The sequence below is a fragment of the Cornus florida genome, unplaced genomic scaffold (genome assembly GCF_030987335.1).
Source record: "Cornus florida cultivar Cherokee Brave unplaced genomic scaffold, ASM3098733v1 CherokeeBrave_3.0.0_Hap2_Chr11, whole genome shotgun sequence".
Classification (NCBI taxonomy): Eukaryota; Viridiplantae; Streptophyta; class Magnoliopsida; order Cornales; family Cornaceae; genus Cornus; species Cornus florida.
The window spans coordinates 135,860,920-135,875,909 of NW_026775581.1; the positions used below are offsets into that span (position 1 = coordinate 135,860,920).

General features: G+C 36.5%; 2 protein-coding genes across 3 annotated transcripts; both read left to right on the plus strand.

Annotated features, from left to right (window-relative positions):
- The first annotated feature begins 876 nt into the window (after positions 1–876).
- LOC132283044 (V-type proton ATPase subunit d2) lies at positions 877–7,080 on the plus strand. 2 transcript variants are annotated; one of them, XM_059784923.1, is made up of 10 exons: positions 877–1,281; positions 2,515–2,635; positions 4,059–4,166; positions 4,245–4,347; positions 5,138–5,218; positions 5,320–5,405; positions 5,517–5,576; positions 5,671–5,719; positions 6,367–6,501; positions 6,657–7,080. In XM_059784923.1, exons 1-10 carry the CDS (start codon positions 1,101–1,103, stop codon positions 6,786–6,788), a joined length of 1,056 nt encoding a protein of 351 aa, XP_059640906.1. In that variant the 5' UTR covers positions 877–1,100; the 3' UTR covers positions 6,789–7,080. The 2 variants fall into 2 exon arrangements, with proteins under 2 accessions (XP_059640906.1, XP_059640907.1); XM_059784924.1 differs by lacking the exon at positions 877–1,281 and adding an exon at positions 3,741–3,951 and having other exon boundaries at positions 2,514–2,635.
- Positions 7,081–7,803: 723 nt separating this feature from the next.
- On the plus strand, positions 7,804–10,113 carry LOC132283389 (uncharacterized). Its single transcript, XM_059785330.1, has one exon. The coding sequence runs from the start codon at positions 7,929–7,931 to the stop codon at positions 9,951–9,953; it is 2,025 nt and encodes a 674-aa protein (XP_059641313.1). The 5' UTR covers positions 7,804–7,928; the 3' UTR covers positions 9,954–10,113.
- Positions 10,114–14,990: the final 4,877 nt, after the last annotated feature.

Genomic DNA, 14,990 nt, shown 5'->3' on the forward strand with positions numbered 1-14,990 from the left:
AAAAAGATGGGATCGTACTCTGATCTTGGAGGGAATGAAAGTCAAGAATCATCCTTAGCCTTCTTGGGTTGAAAAATTGGGGGTTTTGATGGAGAAACGTGGAGGAAAAAATTGGCGATCTGAGGAAGAAGACGACTGTCGCGGCGTGAGGGGCGTGCAAAGCACGCGATTTGCAATTACCAGCGCGTGTTGAAGGCATGAAATTATGTCGCCGCCGCCATTGCTGCAAATCGATTTATTGATGACAATTTGGTAAACCCATGGCCGCCACCTGCAAATCAAGACTGGTGGTTGTAGCGATGTTGCAATCTCTGGCACCACCTATATCAAATTTTGATTCAAACCCAAGCGGCGTGAAGGTGGGTGATGAAATGTCAGATTTGAAGGTTTGGTGGTTTAGTTTATCTCGATGTTCAATTGGCGTCTCCCTCCGATTTGGTTCAATACGATTACCGTTGCAAATCCATCTTTACCGGCGACCACAAACCCAAAATCACTGCTTGGTAATGGGTTAGGGGCAAAACCGTAACTTTAACAATACACAAATATTTTTTTACATTTTTTCATTAAACAAATAATTTAACTCTAAAGACAAAAATGTAAATTCATATCAATCCACTAACCACAAACAATTAATTTGAACCTTTTTGTTGATTTTCAAATTTTATTGTAAAAATTAAAAACTTAAGGGTTCTTTGTATAATTTGCCCTAATATTATTGATCCCCTTCCTTCCCATTATTCTTCAGTACGCTAGATTTCCACTTCTAAAAGAATTTTACGAGGAAAAAAAAAAAAAAAAAAAAATGAAAAGAAACCTGCAGGTTAATAATATGTACTTAAAATATCTTCTGACCCCACTTTTGCAAATCTTACCAGCTTTATCCTCTATCCAGCGCGTGGCATACCGACGACAAAGAGGTGACTGGAATTCCTCTTTCCTCTGCACCAGACTATCACCTCTGTTCTCCACCTCTAACCTTGCAATTGTCCTCCCCTTCTGCATCGTTAGGGTTTTTCTGGAGGGGTCGTTCTCACACCTCTCTCTCTCTCTATATATACATATATACTTTTCAGATCTGTTTCTCAACCTCTAAGAAAATGTACGGATTTGAAGCCCTTACCTTCAATATTCATGGCGGTTACCTCGAAGCAATCGTGAGGGGCCACAGATCTGGTTTGCTCACCGCTGCCGATTACAACAATTTGTGCCAGTGCGAAACCCTAGACGACATCAAGATGCACCTCTCTGCCACCGAATACGGGCCTTATCTCCAAAATGGTGCCTTCAAAAGCTTCTAAAAATTCTCTCAATTGAATTTGCGTTTTTCTATCTTAATTATTTGTTTCACTATCAAACTCAATTGCATAATTCACACATTTACTAAACAAACTTTTTTTTTTTTGGTTTGATATGTCGTTTGTTGTTGAATTGAAACATTGTGTAATCTAGTAATTCACTTGAATTATACTTATCTAAAATACATTGTCTAATCTAGTTATTCACTTGAATCATACTTATCTAAATCCATTTGAGCTTATTCCTTGTTTAGCTTCTGTTTGTTGTGTTTTCAGTTCAGAATGTTTGGTTCTTGAGGAATATACGTGTTTATTGTAGTTCTTAAATATAGATTTGTTTTGCAAGACATGTTTCAGGTTCCATATCTTTACATATGCTGGTTCTTTAACTTTTAGGCACCTGTATCGCATAGTTGTTCTTGTCTGCTTTTAAATGGCTAAAAATCCGATAACTAGTAGTTATGGTGGGATCACAGTCTATCAACGTCTCAGCTGGGGCCACCCTCTGCATACTCAAATTTTTTTGGGGCTTAGGGCTACTAAGAAGCATCTTTTTTTCTCCTTTTGGCAAGTTAGAAGTAGAGACACATTTGGAATTGAATATTTAGGGACCTGGGGAAAACCTTCCCCACTCCCTCCCTCTTCCCTTTCTTTTTCTAGAAGTGCTTTTGAAAAAGAGCAATCAAAACTCATTTTAAGAAGATCCATCTGTATGTTTTTGTTAAGTTCAAACATAATCTCACATTTCCTGTGTATTTTGATAGAGGTTCTTATTTAAATCTAATCTGGTCTGAGGATGAGGAGAATTGAAGTATGTATTTTAAAACTCTCAATGAGGAGAGAAAAGAGGACAACTGACAGAAAAATTGAAGCAAACTAATTTTTCCAACTTTCAAATATTTGTACATCAATAGTAAAGTGCATTCTTAATTCTTTTTAAATATATTTACATATGTAGTTGTATCCATATAGATAGATCGATATTCTTTTTGCTCGATAGCTGGTGCATAGATTGGGTGCTCTTTTCATGTTCATCTATTTTCTGATATAAGTGGTTGAAATCAGTTTACTTCTGTATAGGATTGATTATTTCTTGGAAAATGTATGAAGACTTCTATAATCTTAGTTTTTGTAGAATCATGTGAGTTTTTTATGGATTGATGAAATTTCATAGTTTTAGCCTGTACTAATTATTGCTATCATATTTTACTTGCAGAACCCTCCCCGTTGCATACAACTACAATTGTGGAGAAATGCACCCTTAAGCTGGTTGATGAGTATAAGCACATGTTATGCCAAGCCACAGAGCCTTTGTCAACCTTCTTAGAGTATATCACGTATGTGGATTTTTGGTCTCCTCAAAAGCTTTATTTTTCTGTAATACATTTTGGACAATTTATGGCCATTGCCTAGTTTCCAGTGATAAAAACTTGGATTGAGAAGCCCGGGGTCTCAAGTTTGAGTGAAAACACAACTACTTTGTGTAAGATGCCAAAGATTAGGCTTATCTCCGATCTTTCCCCTCTAAGCAACCCATGCAGGTGGGACATACATTTGGTAATGCACATATTGGACATTCTGATTACACACTTGGACTGTTTTTAATCCTTTCTGAAAGAATCAGATGAATTTTAGCTGAACCTCTTTCAGGCTGATATTTTAGAAGTTTGTAACCCTTAGTATCTTATAAGTTTACATTGGGTGCTTTTGTGGTGACACATCTATAGTTGTGTTATTAGGTAAATTAATTTTTTAGTTGACTTCTTTATGAAATTAGACAATTATGCTATATGGTTACGTTGGCTATTGTTTGAAGGGAACATTTAAATTGGTGTTAATTACTTGGTGTTAGTTATACGATTAAATGTGAATGCTTCATGCATGCAGATGTTATCAAGTACTTTTAGGGTTTTAATTGTTGATTTTGGCATATTTTCTTGACCGTGATCCAATTCAAAAGGAATTCTGAATTCATAGCTTTTCTTTTTTAGATCTGGAATTTTTTTTATTATGAATACCTTGTTTGGTAAATTTCCTACATCTAAGTTGAAAAAAGTCATTTCCACCCAACATTTAAATTGGTGTTAATTACTTGGTGTTAGTTATACGATTAAATGTGAATGTTTCATGCATGCAGATATTATAAAGTACTTTTAGGGTTTTAATTATTGATTTTGGTATATTTTCTTGGCTGTGATCCAATTCAAAAGGAATTCTGAAATCATAGCTTTTTTTTTTTAGATCTGGAAAATATTTTATTATGAATACCTTGTTTGGTAAATTTCCTACAGTCTAATTTGAAATAATTCATTTTCTCCATCAATTCAAAGATTCTGTAACTGTTGTATTTTATTTGGTTATATTCCTTATGAAGAATCAACCCATCCGCTAACCAATTTGGACTCTTGGATTGTTTGCAAATTCCGGATGCATACATTGCAGGATTGCCACTCAACATTCCATAGTATTTATTTTCACAAATGTGAATCTCACTGCTGGTGTGTGCACTCACGTGCGGATGCATGTGCCAGCACTTGTTTGCAAAAGGCTGCCAACATTCTATCTCGGTCCCTAATTCTGGCTTCTACAATGTTGGGTTAGACATGTGGTCATTGTGTGGATGCAGTTTTAGTGCAACCCACTTATTTTGGAGGTGGTGGGGATGAATTTTTACTCTGCAGCTTTCTTGAATTGATGCCTAACCTTGAAAAAAAATACTCCCAGAATTTAGTAAAACGTAATGTTTCTGCATTTTTTCAGATATGGTCACATGATTGACAATGTTGTCCTGATTGTTACTGGAACCTTGCATGAGAGAGATGTCCAGGAACTGTTAGAGAAATGTCATCCTTTGGGCATGTTTGACAGGTAATGTGTCCTCATTGGATGTTTCTGATTTGTTTTGACTGCTAATAAGGCAATATTATTTGCCATTTGTTTCCTCAGCATTGCTACCCTAGCAGTTGCGCAAAATATGCGAGAGCTTTATAGACTGGTTCTTGTTGACACACCATTGGCTCCATATTTCTCTGAGTGTATCACATCCGAGGTTCCGACTGCCATCCTTTTTATGTCTTTTTTCTAATTAAGATCTGTGTGTCTTTGTGTAATTTATCAGATGTGCTTTTCTAAAAACGTTAATACCTATAGTTCATGTACTTCTTAAACATAAATTTTTAATGACCATGTGGGAAAAGGCTTTGTTTGTTGTTATAGTAGTATGTGTTCAACTGTTTTCTAATGAAGGGTGTTAATAATAAATGGTTCACAGGGCATGGACTAATGGCATGTGCTATCTATTTGTAGCAATATCCAGTGTTATCAAAGTCCCAAGGTGCACTAAGGCGCTAGTGGTCCTTTGGTGCCTAGGTGCAAGGCAAGGAGAGGCGCGCGCCCGAGTGAGGCGAGGCGCACAATTGAAAAATTAAATTATTATTAAATCATATTCATATTCCATATTAAGGTGCAAATGTTGTCAAAGGCGCACTTGGGCACACAACGGGCGCAAATGTTGCGCCTGTTTGAGCCTGGAGCCTAGGCACGCCTTTGACAACACTGACAATATCCTATACATGTAATTGAAGCTTTTCTATTTCCTTGTCAAACTAATTGGTAAACAAAGAAAGAACTTTCTACATATTACATAAACACTATTAGCATCCCAGTCCGATTACTTGTTACCAACACGTAAAAATAGAAAATTTACTTCCATTCTGTATCAATTTAGTTCTCGTTGCATTCATTATTAGTAATGCTCAGTTAGTTCTACTGAAGATTCATTTCACAGGTCAGTTGATACTATCTTATTTCTTTTCTCCTTTATCTTTGTACCATCTTAGGACTTGGATGACATGAACATTGAAATTATGAGGAACACTCTTTACAAGGCATACCTAGAAGATTTCTACAGGTTTTGTCAGGTGTGTTGACTGCCTGATGTTCGAATATTTCTTTCATCTTGTACTTACAAATAGTCACCATATATTTTCTTAGCTCAATTCTAATATGAACTTTCTGATAGAAACTTGGTGGTGCCACAGCAGAGATCATGTCTGACCTTCTTTCCTTTGAGGCTGACAGAAGAGCTGTTAATATCACAATAAACAGGTATCGTCTCTATTTGCAAATTTGTTATGGTTAATTCTGTTATTTTACCAGACTTAGGCAGATCTAGTTACAGGTTCCTGTGCATCTTTTGTTGTGGCTTACTATGTGCAGCATTGGCACTGAGCTTACCCGAGATGATCGTAGGAAGCTGTACTCTGGTTTTGGGTTACTGTAAGCTTCTGTTAAGCTTGTTTTTAGTTTCAACCTTTGATGTTATTTGCCTTTCTGTAGTTATATCTCACATTGGTGTTTCTACCTGAATTAGTTACCCCTATGGTCATGAGGAACTTGCTGTCTGTGAGGATATAGACCAGGTATGTTTTGAGTTCATTTCTTTGTTCCTCTTTTAAGAAGAAATTAAGAATTCTGCATACACATTAAAGATTAATTTTGGTTGGTGATAAAATCTCTGACTTTATATATATATATATATATATATATGACTTTATATATACATATTTCATTTTTTCTTTTGGCTGAATTAAATCCCTTCTCCTGTGAATTGAATGATTGGTTTATGATGTCAATAAGTTAAAAATTCGAAGAAATGCTAATACCAAAGCCCTCCACACCCCCACAAACCCAAAGAAAAATGAAAGGTCATGGTACTGCTGTTTCTTTGTGTTGGTCTTCTGAGACGATAACTTGATGAGTTCTGAAGATATCCAGGGTGAACATCTTGGCTATTTTTTTCTACATGTCATTTTCACCGTGTTGGTAACCATGTATGATAAGGAAAGCATAAAACTTTCACCACCTTTTTTCACTTTGTAAAAATGAACCAAGTAAACTTGTATCTACACAGATTTTATGATTGTAGCTAAGCAACCCACCCCAAGCTGAGTTATTATTTGGGGGATACATGTATTTTTTATTTTATTTTATCCGGTTTCCATTATCTTAAATGTCTTGGAATCGAATATGTGGTGGCTCTTAGTTCCTTTTTCGGATGGTGTTGTAGGTTCGTGCTGTCATGGAAAAATACCCTCCTTATCAGCCCATATTTGCTAAGTTATCCTATGGAGAGAGCCAGATGCTTGACAAGGCATTCTACGAAGAGGAGGTCAAAAGGCTTTGCTTGGCATTCGAACAACAGGTTTGTGATTTACAGAATGAGGTGTTGAAATCGTTTTTTGCTCTGCTGGAAGTAACATGCTTCCTAGGAAACGCTGAAACAATTTGTATTCTAGTCAATTCACTATCCATCCTTTAGCTTACAATGGAACATATGTTTTCCTTCCTGAGCTGCAGTTCCATTATGCCGTGTTCTTTGCATACATGAGGTTAAGGGAGCAGGAGATTAGGAACCTGATGTGGATATCTGAATGTGTTGCTCAGAATCAGAAGTCCAGAGTGCATGACAGTGTTGTTTTCATATTTTAGTTGATTTACAAGTTTTAAGAGAATTGAAGGCATTTTGCTCATTCTTCTGTAAATGTTGTTCCATTCCCTACCGAGTCGTGATTTTTACGAGTTGCAGAGACTGGGCCTGCTGCAATATGTGCAACTTTAATTTTTTTCTCAAATAAGTGTAATGTATGATGAATTTGTTATCTGGAAGAATGATTCCGTATGTGTTCTCAGATTCATGTGTGTACTTAAAGTGAATTTGAACGTTTTATATATTTATTTATAAATTGTGATGGATATAGAGGTCGGGGAGAGTTGTCTTTTACTCATGTGGCAGACTAAGTTTTACTGGAAGTTCGTCTAATTACTTATATGTTACACAACGAAATTGAAAGAAAAAGTGATGAGGTCGGATGATGACTTGGACAGAAAAACTTGTGCTAGCGATCTGGGGTTGGAGCCTGGTTGGAGACTCTTGTGCTTTTTCTAATTTTCGTTATGTTACAGTGTTAAAATTAAGAAATTAGTGTAAAAGATTTTTAAATACTTGTTTATAAAAGTCCTTCCGTTTATCCTCGACTTGTTTACCATTGTGCCTCTATTATTAAATAAAAATAATACTAAAAGAAAATTTGACATAAGAAAGTTATCGGAAATAATTTATGGGATGATGTTAAAAGTAGGACACAATGACATTGACATGTAATCACATTCTTTAAACACAGGTATTGTTTGATAATTAGTAATAAATAAATTAAATGTGTTTGATAATATTTTTGGAAATATTACTTAAATTAAGAATTTTTTTAAACTAAAATCAATTTCACTAATCACCCAATGCCGGATACTAAAACCAAAAAATATATTAAAGAAATTCTCAAATTACAATTACTGTATAGAATTTTAACACTTAAAATTCAATTTTCATATTTTAAATATTACATTTTCAGTTTTATCAAGGAAAATGAAAAATTACTATACACATCAAAATATAATATCGTTTGCATTCAATTAGTAGGAACTCTGTAGTTTGTATAATTAGCTGCATCATTTAACGCTGTTAGATCAGGGAAACTAATAGAATGCTTCACAGGCTCGTCCATAATATAGTCTCACACCACTTCTTTCAGTCTCCTGTCAACTGGCCCCAAACCCTAGCTCCGCCTCCACAAAATGCCCACCACCACCACCATCGCCACCTTCCTCCTCGTTCTAATCCTCAGCAGCACCCTCATATCCACCACCACCTCCGCCCCAATCCTAGGTCTAGACTCATTCCTATCCCAACAATCCCGCCTTGACCCACAAGCCTCCAACGACTCCTTCCTCTCTCTCTCCTCCTCCCTCAAGAAATCACTCTCTCTCTCCCTCCACCCACCCACCACTTCCTCCCTTCTCTCTCTCCAACTCTCCGTCCCCGTCACCGTCAAACTCGTCGGCTCCTCCTTCTCCTCCTCCTCAACCTCCCTTTTCTCTTCCTTCCTCAACGCCGCCGTCTCCTCCGATAACTTCCACATCATCACCCCCTTTTCCCACCACCATCACCACCTCGCTCTCACCCATTCGCTTCACCTCGACGTTTCTCTTTCTTCCTCTTCTTTCTCCACCCACCTCTCCGAAACCCTCCGATCCGAACTCTCCAAGACTCCCTCGTCCCTCCGCTCTCCTCTCCTTTCAGTCCCCTACTCCGCCATCGACCAGATCATCAAACAGGAGTTCGAGAAAGAGAAACCCGTTCAAGGAATTTACATATACTTGCTCAATTTGGGTCCCCAATCGAACCCCTATGCGTACAATTACGGTTTGGGAGATCCTTCACCTGCTTTCACCAAGTGCTTGGGGAGTGTCTGGACCGGAAAAGATCGCTATTTGTGGATTGATTTGGCAGCTGGACCAGTGGATTACGGGCCGGCTTTGTCCGGTGATGGGGTGTTGCCGAGAGGTGAGTTTCATCCGTTGACAGCATTGCACGGTCGACCCAAGTCGCAGAAGGCATTGCTGGCGGACTTGGCATCGCTTGTTTGGAGTGCTTATCAGGTACTTCTTGTTCCCTCTTTGAGAATTCCTGTTCCATTTGAGAATTCATTGATTGTACAGTTTATACATATACGGGAGTCGGATACTAAGGACATGAATGGGTTGGACTGGAAATCCATTGAAAGAACTTTTATGGATGAGGTTAACGATGGTGGCTTGTTGTTGGGTGATCAGTCACTGAATTTTAAGACTTATGAGGTGCTTTATGCTGAGTGCTCGATGTGTTCATTCGCCATTTCGCGTGCAATTACCTCGTACACTTCAAGGTACTTGTTTGATAACTATACCTTGATTGTTAGTGAGTACTTGGATTCGAAACGATTGCATCAGATCTTGTCAGAATCAGCTGAAGAGTTTAGGAGGTTGGCAGGGTTTCCAGAGGAGGATTTGGCAAGGGTTCTTCCTGTTTATGTTTTTGATCTGGACTACAATTCGATATTGTTGCTTGATAGGTATCACCAGTCCGTTGCGTTTAAAGACATGGTTATTGCAGTCCGGACAAAGAATACGCAGACTGTGAGTGATTATAGCTGTAATGGCCGCCATGTGTTTACACAGACCCGGGAGCTTGAGAGACCACTAGTGGGTTCAATTTTACAGAGTATGTGGGGAGTATCGCCTACCCATTTGTTGTGGAGCTCTAGGCATAATAATACTCTAGTGGATTACACATGGAGTGTTGGGCAGACCCCGTTTGGGCCTTTCTCGGAAATTTCGTCCTTGTCCTTTGTGCAGAAGGACGCGGCTCGCAGGAATGTTCTTTTGACAACATTGAATTACAGTATTACTAGTGCCGTTGACGTTCTTGAATCTATAGCTGCACATGGTGGAGACAGAAACCTTCTTAAGCAGAATCAACATACCGAATTCGTACAGAGGTGGAATTTGTTCAAGTACAAGCTGGACAAAGCGGTTTCTGCATTGTCACATTTGGATTTTGAGATGGCTTTATATTTTTCAAGGTCGTCTGAACACGATCTGTATGCCATTCACTCTCTTGTTTATCATGCATCCCAAGAAATGGAGGCATCACTTGTTTGTTTTAAGGATCCTCCATTTCCTTGGGCATCAGTTTCTGGGTCTGCATTAGTTCTCTTTGCTGTCTTTTATGTTTATGCAAAAAGAGACAAATTGTTTAGGAACAAAAGAAAGCAGTTTTGAAGCTTTTCAAAGTGACAGAATTTTACAACTGTTGAACGTGATAGGATACTTGTATTTCTGTAACAGAGGTAAGTTGTGAGCTCAGTAACTAGTATTCAGTTTGATAAAAAAATGTAATGTTTTTGAACTAGCAATTTGACTTGTCGCTTATTTGTTTTCAGCTTCTTTATTACTGTCAGGTTTGTGCTTTGAGTTTTATGAGTTTTTAATATATGAAATTGCAAGATACCTCTATAACATTTGTTGTGGGATAAATGTTGCCAATCCCTTATCTTTTACTATGGATCGACTTCCATAAAAGCCATAAATATACTTCGAAGATTGTCTCTGTTGATAGTTTCAGCTCCTGTTGAGTTTAGCTTGCATCTGACTACATCGAAAACAATATTCAAACTTCCATGGTTTTATGAACTCATACTTGAGATCCGTTTGCTATTATCTCTTCAGTTCAACATAATTTAGGATGTTTCCACTTTGTGATAGAGTATAAACATTGAATTACTGAATTAGGTATGTGACTTTCGAAGTAGATGATCAATCCAATCTAATATTCTGAAAGGTGAGGAGTGTAGGTGTTTAGTTCTCTGTTCCAAGATCTATAGGATGTTAAAGTGTACTATAGAACCTTAAAATTGTTTTAAATTTGGCATCTGGTCTCTTTAAAATAGGTGTTACTCCACAGTAAATCATTGAAATGGCAAAGTGGTGGTATAAGATGATCTACCCGTGCCAGCACTTACTCACCTTTAGATCAGAAAACTTAGAAAGCTTTGGCTTTGGCAGTTGACCTTGCATCACAACAACAAATTTTTGTCCACTCTCTTTCAAAACCCAGTGAGGCATAGAAGGATTTTTATTACAGTTTTTGGTTTGAACTGGTTGCGAGTAAACGAATGCTTGTAGACAGATGTATATGCATTTTTTTTTGTTGTTGTTGTTGGAGTGAGACATATATGCATGTTGAGACACTCTCACAGTAATTCACTCTCAATTTTGTTCTTGTTCTCACTCTAACCTCAACATTCTAACCATAATTATGATTTTATAATTTTGAAAATACATAGATGAACTGTCTCTGTTCTTTGCCTAGGCATCTGGCTATATTTGGTGATATGTGCCTCTTACAAATGAGGTGAACCTTTTGTAGGTTTTTCTTCACAATTTTGAGTATAAGTCTTTCGTATCCCCTGAGGTTAATTTTTATGCCTGAAAATCATAAATCTCATTGCTCGGATCATGAGAATAATTTTTAGCTTGTTTCAGCATTTCCTATTATTAGACTGAAACCTCAATAAGCATGTCAGACTGGATTGGTTGAAGTTGAGTTGGATGACCTGCTGGACTAGATGTATACAATGTATAAGGGTCAGGTATCACTCATCAGTGAGGAATTATAAGAATAGCGCAGCTGGGTTTCGATGGCTTCATCTGTACCAGTTTTTGGCTTACAGAGTTGTTCATAAACATCCACCGCATAAATTTGTGGATGGATTAGCTGCTTGGTATTTGGCAGTGACTTGACAAAATGTATCAATTTGCCTTATATTTTATGGGGTCGCACATGGATCATTTTGGGAATAAGGTTCTGTCAGTTTAGTGCAGGACACTAAATCTTTATGTGGTTCAGCTCCCCTGCCTATTTCGAGGAGGGGGTCGCCTAGAATTTAAGGGTTACACCAACCCTTTTACAACAAGCACAAGATAAATGAGAGTTGAGTACAAAGAATTCCTCAATGGATACAGATATACAAATCAAATCTCTCTCTAGAGAAATGAAGCAAGTGATGAAAGCTCGACTCTAGAATGTATATCACTAGATTTGATCGACACTAGGCTGTTTGGAAACTGGTTTATAAAAATTACGAGTCATGTAGATGTCTATAGGATTCCATATAGACGTATAGTCCTCGTATCACTTTCAGCACTTGTTGTATTCATATAGACTTCTAGAAGACAGCACGTACACCTATAGTTGCGGATTAACGTCATGTAGATGTCTATAGGATTCCATATAGACGTCTAGTCCTCCTTGGATCACTTTCAGCACTTGTTGTATTCATATAGACGTCTAGAAGACAGCACTTACACGTATAGTTGCGGATTAACTTTTTGATACAGTCATCTAAATAAGGTCATGTAGATGTTTAGTCCTTAAATTCTGAGAAATCTGCACTTCAGTCCTTTTCTAGGACATGCAGAGATAGACGTCTATTAGGAAACCATTAAGACGTCTTCCTAGCAATTTCTGAAACTATTGCACTTGCAGTCGCTTGCCAAAACACTAAGATGTAGATGTCTGCCGGAAAGCATGAACATGTCTATATAGCCATTTCTGAAACTCTGCACTTGCAGTGCTTTTGCCAAACCATTAAGTTGTAGACATATATAGGAAAACATCTAGATGTCTCTGTCACTTTGAAAATTTTATTTTGAAAAATTTAAGTGCTGAAGTATCACTAAGTGGCGAAATGACTCTTTTGCCCTTTATGGTACTCATCTAAGTTCTTGGGCCAAGTCATTTATCATAGGGACCTTAGAATGATTATTCAATATTTAAAGTTTTAGGTCCTCAATGCATTTAAATCCTAGAGTTGAGCTTTCGAATCAAATGCATCAAAAATTACTTAACAAGGATCTAGCTCTCATCAACCCATATGACCCGATGGTATCGAACTTGATCTTCAACATTTGAATTCCATATGCCATGAGCTTAGCTCCAAGAGAGATTTTGCATTTGTCCATGGATCTTTACATACTTTGAGTTTATAAATTGTCCTGAAACTAATCACACTCAAGTAGATCACATTTCCACACTAGTAGGGTATTATCATCAAAATTAACAATTTGCCTTTGGTATGAAACCTTGGGGGTAACAACAGGGTCAGAAACTTGAATCCAGTTTGATCAAGAAATGAATGCAGTTTTAACCTAGCATTTTGTGTTCTATGATTCTTTGTCTTGGGTCTCTGTTAAATGTAATTCTGGTTCAACAAGAGATATAGTATGATTTTTCAGATGGTTTTTTGCGGCATTTATACAGTTCTGAGGCCAAAGCATGAGTTGGAGAAGGCTAGCAACTTCTGCTTTGTTCAGAGGAAGGGACACTCTGCACTGTCCTTCCAATGGTGTTGTTATAGCTAAGGTGCCTCTGTTTTTCATCAATGGTTTGAGTCATGTACATGCTGTATAGCAGCCTGAATCTGGCATGTCAGTGGTGGCTTTAGGGTGACTGACTGGTTTTGCTGCCTTATTTATTTGGAGCCTTTAGATTACAAACCATTTCGTGAAGTCCCACACGGATACACCTTCCCTTCTCTCGTTGACCTAGAAGATTGAGTTCGGAAGGTGAGGAATGATTGTTCAGTTTGAAACATTCACGATGATGAGAAATATAACTTTATTTTTTATTCATTGTAGGTAAACAACCTTGCATGAAGTGGAGGATAGCGAAAATATCAGCCATTTTTAATCTGAACTTGGGTAAGGAAAAAAATGAAAAAAAAAAATCCATTTTTCTTTTCTATAGGTAAGACAGACTCACAAAGTCACTAGTCTTAATAAGGACTTGGAACTTCCTCCCTGAGGCGGTGGTTTTACTGTCATTTTAGAGTCGTCAAAGAGAGAACTATCCACTGTTATCAAAGGTTGTGTACTTTATTGGTACTAAGGTATGTATTTTCTAACTTTTAAAAGTATAATAATGTATGGTTTAAGTCTTCATAAGACCATGTGAGTGATAATTGTTTTTTTTGTAATTAAAAAAAAAAAAAAAAAAAAAAAATTGATACTTGGTTTCAAATTATTATTTTACAAAGATCATGTAATTTTCAAGTAGGCTTGATGTTTGGCATTATCTACACAAAAGAAGTAATTGTTCTGAGACTTGGATTTAGGTTTTAAGATGGATACTCAAGTGAGAAGCATTTTCATTTAGGCTCGCTTGTTTAAAAGTAAAATATTTTTTAGAAAATATATATATTTTTTATTTTTTGGTGGTGTTTAGTTGTCGTTACGAAGAAAAAAAACATTAAAATTTAATAAAAATAATTTATTTATAAATTTTCGGTAAGTTATTTTATATGTCCCGTCCAATGGACTTGACCTCAATCTCGACGTAAATCTTTGTCAAACATCGACAAAATAAAAATAAAAGAATATTTTACTTAAAAAATAAAAATCGGAAAATAAAAGAATATTTTACTTAAAAGATAAAAATCGGACCTCAATTTTGATGTAGATCTTTGTCAAATACCGACAAAATAAAAGTAAAAGAATATTTTACTTAAAAATAAAAATATTTTTCAAAAAAAATATTTTACATGGAAACAAACGGAGCCTTAAGGCCACCTTTGGAAATGCAATTTCAAGACAATTGTTGTGGGCGTTACTTGCCAGAATAAAAAGAAAAATCAAATTTTAAAATTTTTTTGAAAATAATTTTTGAAGGAGCCTATGGGCAATATATTTTTTCTTTTTCCTTTTAAAAATAAAAAAAGTCCAAAAACATGGCAACGAGAACAAATAGGGACTATTTCTTTCTATCTTATTTTAATAAGTATTGTAGATTTGTCACTTAAACTCTCACAAACGTAATAATAACTCGGTTACTGAATAATCACTATTTAAATAATATAAACTATCTACTCATCACTCATGATTGATTTAAAAAAAAATTTAGCTACATTAATTTGATAATATAAAATATTTATTCATTCCGACAATATTACCCCAAATAAATGGTGGCAGAACAATAGGATCTTGCTGAAAAGTAGTTATTTGTACTTTATATGGACTATGATATTAAATTGCGTGATTAAATTGTCACAACCCGGAGCACCGAAAGTTTTAAACCGCTTTATCGTACAAAACGGTTCAACCGGCTATTACGCCCATATTGGTAAGTCGTTCGTTTCAGCTTACTCAATAAAAACACAGCCAATTTTTTTCAAAGTCAAAAGGTAACCACGTCATCTCTCAACCAATCAACCTCTGGAGTGACACAATTTATTGTCTAGAGCTGTAACTTTATCAAGAATC

Excerpts from the sequence above, each read along its gene's own strand:
- LOC132283389 (XM_059785330.1), top strand. The coding sequence starts at position 7,929 with ATGCCCACCACCACCACCATCGCCACCTTCCTCCTCGTTCTAATCCTC.
- LOC132283044 (XM_059784923.1), top strand. The coding sequence starts at position 1,101 with ATGTACGGATTTGAAGCCCTTACCTTCAATATTCATGGCGGTTACCTC. Across the intron at positions 4,167-4,244 it reads CCTTTGGGCATGTTTGACAG|CATTGCTACCCTAGCAGTTG; the intron begins GTAATGTGTCCT and ends TTGTTTCCTCAG. Across the intron at positions 4,348-5,137 it reads CTGAGTGTATCACATCCGAG|GACTTGGATGACATGAACAT; the intron begins GTTCCGACTGCC and ends GTACCATCTTAG.